Consider the following 6,932-nt stretch of genomic DNA (forward strand, 5'->3'; position numbering starts at 1 on the left):
GTTCCCGGGTTATTCCTGAATATCCTAACCACTTTCCTCTGATCTGAGGGGGACAGTTTGGATGTTTTTCCCAGACTTCGGGAAGGGGTAACAGATCTGAATAACTTGTACTTGTGTACAATTGTTTAAGCTGATCTTGAATCTGCAGATATTTAGAAACCGTCATTGACTTCTTTGGACTTTCACTTTGATCAATCCAATAAGTGCATTTCATGTCCATTTTATGCTGCAGTCAGTCATTAGGAGAGACAGCGCATCATGTTCAAAGACATTTTTGAACCTTCAGAATTACTTATTAAAATTTAACTTGTTAAAGGTGGGTGTAAATTTTAGTCTGTGTGTATACTTAACACTGTGTGGAATAGAGAACAATCAAAAACACTCAGATTAGTTTATGTTTATCGGGTCAGGAGTTTGAATTAATTTGCCAGCTTTTCCAATTTAAACGTTATACAGGGTGGGCCATTTATATGGATACACCGTAATAACATAGGAATGGTTGGTGATATTAAAGTCCTGTTTGTGTATATGTGAGGGGGCAAACTCCTCAAGATGGGTGGTGACCATGATGGCCATTTAGAAGTCGGCCATCTTGGATACAACTTTTGTTTTTTCAATAGGAAGAGGGCCATGTGACACATCAGACTTATTGGTAATGTCACAAGAACAACAATGGTGTGCTTGGTTTCAACGTAACTTTATTCCTTCATGAGTTATTTACAAGTTTCTCTTTATTCACAGCCATTGATATGTCGAAGAGGTTAACACGTGAGGAGTGGATCGAAATCGTGTTGATATCTGGTGAACGCAGTAACCGGGTCATAGCAGCAGATTTCAATGCAAGACCCCCTACGAGACCACCCATCTCCCATGCTACAGTCAGCAAACTGCTTGCTAAGTTTGGTGAAACTGGTTCAGTGTTGGATTTGCCAAAATGTGGACGCAAGACAACTGTCACTGATGAAGAAACATCAGTGGCTGTCCTAGCTTCATTCAGCAAGAGCCCACAGCGCAGCACTCGCCGCATGTCACTGGAGAGCGGCATTAGTCGAACATCCCTTCGGTGGATATTAGCTACTCACAAATGGCACCCTTACAAACTCCAGCTGCTGCAGCATCTCAGCGAGGATGACCCAGATCGGCCACAGAATTTGCAGAATGGGCAAAACAAAAACTGGAACAGGACCCTCAGTTCACGCAGAAGATTTTGTTCAGTGATGAGGCAAACTTTTATGTGAATGGTGAAGTTAACAAACAAAACCACCTCCATTGGTCTGACACTAACCCACATTGGATGGATCCCTCCAAGACTGTTGGAACAACAAATGTGATGGTTTGGTGTGGTATGTGGGGTACAACGATAGTGGGTCCATTCTTCATCAATGGAAACCTCAAGGCCACTGGATATTTGAACTTGCTACATGATGATGCGTTTCCCTCTTTATGCACTGAAGCTGGCACGTTCCCTGAGTTTTTCCAGCAAGATGGTGCACCACCACATTATGGGTGCAGGTCCGAGCATTCCTAGATGAACAGTTTCCTGGAAAGTGGATTGGTCGTCGTGGGCCAGTTGAATGGTCCCCAAGGTCTCCCGATCTGACCCCCTTAGACTTTTATCTTTGGGGTCATCTGAAGGCAATTGTCTATGGTGTGAAGATACGAGATGTGCAGCACCTGAAACTACGGATACTGGATGCCTGTGCTGGCATTTCTCCTGCGGTGTTGCTATCAGTGTGTGAAGAGTGGGAGAAGAGGGTTGCATTGACAATCCAACACAATGGGCAGCACATTGAACACATTTTATAAGTGGTCAGAAACTTGTAAATAACTGATGAAAGAATAAAGTTACGTTGAAACCAAACACACCATTGTTTTTCTTGTGACATTACCAATAAGTTTGATGTGTCACATGGCCCTCTCCCTATTGAAAAAACAAAAGTTGTATCCCTGGCCCACCCTGTAGTTCTTTTTTCCCTGTAAAATTTGAACACATCAAAAATGAATTGCTTATTATGCTTATTGAAGGACTTCATAAAGTCACGACTCCCTGACAAACGGAAACAATGGTTTAATACATTTCTGGGTAAAAACGACCCTCTGCAGGTTTCAGCAGTTTGATTTTATTTGAAGAAAATAATCTGGAACATAAAGACAAACATTTATACAACCAGTAAACACGGCTTTCACATGTGCTTCGTCATTTTGGTTGTTTAGTAGAAAACAAACTCACTCTGGGCCTTTGGGGTTCGAATTATTTACAGGAAATAAATTAAAGTGATAAACATGGTTCATATTTGAATCACTTCACAAAAAGAAACTTCAAAACTACAATCAGTCATCAGTTTATCGGGACGGGTTTCCCTCCTATCACAAACACAGACATACAACAGCACACACACGGAGTGGGCGGGGCCTGAGAGGACAGGTGTGTCTTCTGTCAGCAGGTTAAAGGTTTGGCACAAAGTGAACTCACTTTGATACTGTCACGTCCAGGCTGTTAAGGGTCTACCCTTAGGTCCTCCTGTGGGATTCTGGGAAATGAACCCAGCCCACAGCAGCTTGTCCAGGTCTCACACGCCTGGTCAGAGGGTCCAGAGGAGTTTGACAGGTAAAAATAAATACATTCAGACCTGAGAGTCCAGACGGGTGTCCACATACGAGTGAGTAAATCCAAAACCAGGGCTGGTTGTGGTTTGGTTCAGGGCTGACTGCGGTTCAGGGTTTAGAGGTTTTTATCTCGGCTCCGTCGGGACGGACTCCTCGGCTCTGGTCCAGTCGTGGCTTCACTCGACCCCAGAAGGACCAGAGTCTGTCACATGTTTATTTAAGATAATTCTCAGGGTCAGTTACACGGTTGTGGGTCTTCGTCCTCGGCCACAGAGCTTGTTCTTCATCGCTCGTGTTCCCAGCGAGAGGAAGCGTTCAGCTTCGCCTCCACAGACAAACATCACTTTGTTTGTGCCGCTCACATTTGGTCTAAACTCCTGCCATCATCTGATCAGGCGCCGATCAGTCTATGAGAAAAAGCCCTGAACCAGAACCAGCTCTGGTCCTGGCTCCACCCGGGCCGGTCCGGGTCAGACGTGGAGGCGGGAGGAGCGGAGCTTCCACCTCCTGGATCGCACTTTAAAGAAGAAGAAGAGGAGCATGAGGAAGAGGCAGGAGCACACGTACAGCACCACACACAGACTCATGTCCACACTGTTAAAGCCCAGAAGCCAGACTCCGCCCCCTCCTCCAGCCACACCCACCACCTCCCTCCTCTCCTCCCCCTTCACAGCCTGGCGTCCTGGACGAGGAGTCTGGGTGGAGGACTTCTTCTCCGAGTCGCTCCTCACGCCTCCTTCGTGCTCCTTGGGAACTGGAGGAGCAGGAAGTCGAGGGGGGGTCACGGAGTACTCGGGGGACAGGTTGGAGGCGGCGTAGTGTTGTCGTAGAAAGCGGAGGACGTTGTCCTGGTTCCAGACGTGGACGCCGTTTTTCTCCTCGTGGCAGGAAGCGCAGAGGGAGGGGCTTGGCCATGGAGCTTTAGGGAAGAGGGGGTCGTCGCTCAGAGAGCCTGGAAGGGCGGGGGGAGAAGAGGAGGGTCAACAAGGTTCGGATGACAGCGATCATCAATAAATCTGATCAATAATTCTGATCCTCAGCAAGCTTCCTGTGTGTATAAAGACTGTGCACGTGCAAATGTCCGAGTGTGCACGCGCCTGTCTGTGTGCACGCGTGTGTGCGCGCGCGGGTGCCTGTGTGCGCGTGTTACCTGCCAGCCTCATGTTGACCCGGTTGTGTTGCTGCCACAGCCAGAGGATCTGCTGCTCTCGGTTCTGTACGTTGTCCATGCCGACCGCTGCTGCCTGCTCGAAGTGCCGACCGCACTCCCGGCAGCCAAAGAAGGTTCGGATGTAGCGGCGCATCATCTGCAGCACCGGCGCCGCCTCAGCCTCCAGACCTGTGTCACAGAGGCGGGTCCGTTTAGAGTCACTGGTGGGTTTTATTGCTCTGCTCGTGCACAGCGGCTGTTTTCAGGGAGCGCTGCAGACGAGCAGAGCTCTGATCCCTGAACACTGAAAGGGAAACGTTCTGGAATGTTCCTTTGAGTTACAACAACAACAACTGAATGAAGTGGAAAACAAAACTGAGCTCAGCTGTGGGGCGATCACACTGTTGGACTGGCACCAAACATCAGACACCTTTTTTACACACACACACACACACACACACACACACACACACACACACACACACACACACACACACACACACACACACACACACACACACACACACACCTGTGTTGTCCAGTGCGGTGGGGTTGGCGTCATGTTGAACAGTCAGAACATGGAACAGGGTCCAGAGGGAACACGGGTAGCCTCGAAGCCCCGCCCTACTCCCCTGGCAACCCACCCAACGAAGCTCCGCCCCTAGGAACACACCTGAGATCTACACAGGAAGCGGGAAGTCAGCATCTGTGTGTGTGTCGGCTGTAATACTGTACCAAAGTAAAGTGTTAGTGTAATCAGATTACATTCTGTAACAGCAGTGTGACAAGTTACTTTCTCCAGTGAGTAACTACATAAGGCTCTGTATGACTGATGTGTAATCTATTACTCGTTTCCTGAGTATCGACCGCAGCACTGGCGTTCAGCGTCTCACCCTCATCTTGTTATCCACCAGGTCCAGGACGGCCTGGTACGGGATTCGCTGCAGCGGCATGCTGAGCAGCCAATCAGAAAGCGTCTCCATTAACTTCACCACAGAGCCGCCACCTGGATACAGCTGCACAGGTGCAAACAGAGGCGTCAGTTTGTGCTTAAATGAACGAGACGGTGACAGCAGCTGTGGCGGGTTTGTGAGCTCAGAGGGACGCTGAATCCCATACAGGATGAACACGATGGCAGGTCTCCATGGCAACACTTTCATTGATCATGCGTGAGAATCACGCCATCTTGGAGGAGGAGCTAAAACAGCTTGTTTCAGGCACAGGCTGCACTGAGTATTATGAACTGCGAGTTATGCAAAGCTGCTCTGCTTGCCGTGGTTACCTTTGCCACTAAAGTCACCAAGTCCTTGAAGATCTTTAGCTCATCCCCTTCCAGTGTATTATGGGTAGCCAGCTCGACCCTCAGCAGGTAGTGGAGCGCTGTCTCCAAGTCGGCCGTGTACACCTTAGACCTGCAGAGACGTAGAGGTCAGCTGATCTGAGGTCCGAGTCATTCTACCTGACCTGATCAGAGCGAGTCTCTTACCTGTCAAAGTCCCTCCATGGTTCTGTGTTCTGTTTGCCCGGCAGCGCCCCCACCTGGCTCGCACCGGAACTGCTGGTGCTGCTCGACTTCAAACGGCGCTGGACTCCAGGTAACGTCCTCAGCAAGGAGGAGAAGAAGAAACGCAGCGGCTTCTCGCTGCAGAAGGAGGTGTCAGTCAGAAAATCGAACATCGGTTACTCCCCCTGTTACTGTCCAAGGGTACAACTTTACCTGTGCAGGTGTGCATGTGTCCCATTGGGATGAAGCAGGTAGATGGCAGGGAAGGCAGTGAGCTTCAGAGCGTCCACCAGGGGGCGATCAGAGCTCAGAGCTCTCTTCACCTGCACACCCAAATACTGCAGCAGGTCCAGGATCACCTGGAGACACACAGGTTTGTACAGGTGAGGACACCAACCAACACCTGCTGCACCCGTACGGAACACAGATGGCCATGGTAGTTATGGCCATATTAAAGATGGCCATAACTACCATGATGTCACTCTTGGGGTGGGCATTTGTACCACCTCCATCTTTATAACCTGGATGTAACTAGCCCCGCCCTGAATGCTCCCCTGCTTCCTGTTCCTCTGACTCTAACGGGACCATCATCTCCAACATAAACGTCATGTTTATTCTGTCACAGCTGAAACTGCTGATGAGAACTCAAACTCATCAGCAGCAAGTTTCCAGGTGAGCTCATTGCAGAGTGTCGCCCACTGCTGGACATCAGAGAGACATGAGGCTGAAGCGCTCCCTCAGACAGATGCACTGATGTACAGACGGGCAAAGTGTGCTGTAGGAAAGCAGGATAGGAAGTCCTCAGCAGGTTGGTGGTGACTGAACTTTCAAAATAAGAGCACACAGACTGTATTGTAAACGTATATAAACGGAAGCTACACTGAGTTTTCTAAATCGACGCGCTCGTCTCCGTGTGTTGCAGGTTTATCGGACAGCGCTTCCTGTTCCCGTTCTGATCTGTGACTTTGACCGAGTCTCCTCTTTCCTGTTCTGGTTACCTCTCGCCCCACGTACGAGTCCGGTTCCTCCACCAGGATGGCCGTGTAGTGATCTGACCTTTGACCCAGCAGAGGTAGCAGTTGAGCAGCGCTGCAGACGAACATAAAGAGCGAGGTTAGCAGTGGCACAGACTCCGACCCGGTCCAGGTTTAGGTCCAGGTACCTGTAGGGCTCTAAAGGAGGGCAGTGCTTGGGCCGGTCCAGATTAGTGTGGTTCTGCAGGACGTTCACCATCAGCTGACGGACAGACGGGATCAACCGGTCTGCACCTGCACACACAGTCATAGTTTTTAACAACATAAACAAAAATACATGTCTTTATTTAAAAGGTCGACTCTTGTGTTTGTTTTTAATCGAGTCCTAATGAATCCTAAGGAAGGAATGAAGGAAGGAAGTGAGCGGGACGTTCAGGTGAGTCTCACCTCTGTAGGTCGTCCCTCGCTCCGATGGTGGACTGTGGGCCCAGAAGAACTGAGGATAGAAAAATGAGGTGGTTATTACCCATCAGCCCCTGCAGGGGCGACACTAACCGGCATCAGTGTAAACACCTGCAGCAGGTACATGCTGACGTACCTTGAAGGTGGGGTAGAACTTGATGCTGTAGTCCTTGCAGACGTCAAAGTTTTCCTCCTGAGCGCAGTCCAACACACCCACGCTGATGGCAATCCCGGC

At 49.6% G+C, this 6,932-nt stretch overlaps 1 protein-coding gene across 1 annotated transcript; it reads right to left on the reverse strand.

Annotated features, from left to right (window-relative positions):
• Window positions 1–2,098: 2,098 nt before the first annotated feature.
• qsox2 (quiescin Q6 sulfhydryl oxidase 2) lies at window positions 2,099–6,924 on the reverse strand. Its single transcript, XM_040046724.1, has 12 exons — window positions 6,834–6,924; window positions 6,683–6,731; window positions 6,424–6,529; window positions 6,260–6,350; window positions 5,475–5,620; window positions 5,244–5,399; window positions 5,040–5,169; window positions 4,651–4,773; window positions 4,287–4,437; window positions 3,758–3,946; window positions 3,284–3,559; window positions 2,099–3,250 (listed from the first exon to the last, which is right to left on the reverse strand). The coding sequence occupies exons 3-12, from the start codon at window positions 6,492–6,494 to the stop codon at window positions 3,078–3,080; spliced, it is 1,506 nt and encodes a 501-aa protein (XP_039902658.1). The 5' UTR covers window positions 6,495–6,529; window positions 6,683–6,731; window positions 6,834–6,924; the 3' UTR covers window positions 2,099–3,077.
• Between the last annotated feature and the right edge of the window lie 8 nt (window positions 6,925–6,932).

This window comes from Simochromis diagramma, unplaced genomic scaffold, assembly GCF_900408965.1.
Source record: "Simochromis diagramma unplaced genomic scaffold, fSimDia1.1 OVJJ01000038.1, whole genome shotgun sequence".
In the NCBI taxonomy this organism is placed as follows: Eukaryota; Metazoa; Chordata; class Actinopteri; order Cichliformes; family Cichlidae; genus Simochromis; species Simochromis diagramma.

What these genes read in the sequence shown, in the direction of transcription:
- qsox2 (XM_040046724.1), bottom strand. Translation starts at nt 6,494, where the DNA reads ATGGTGAACGTCCTGCAGAACCACACTAATCTGGACCGGCCCAAGCAC. An exon ending in ACACATGCACACCTGCACAG is followed by an intron (nt 5,400 to 5,474) that starts GTAAAGTTGTAC and finishes CTCCTTCTGCAG; the next exon opens with CGAGAAGCCGCTGCGTTTCT. An exon ending in GGTCAACATGAGGCTGGCAG is followed by an intron (nt 3,560 to 3,757) that starts GTAACACGCGCA and finishes CCGCCCTTCCAG; the next exon opens with GCTCTCTGAGCGACGACCCC.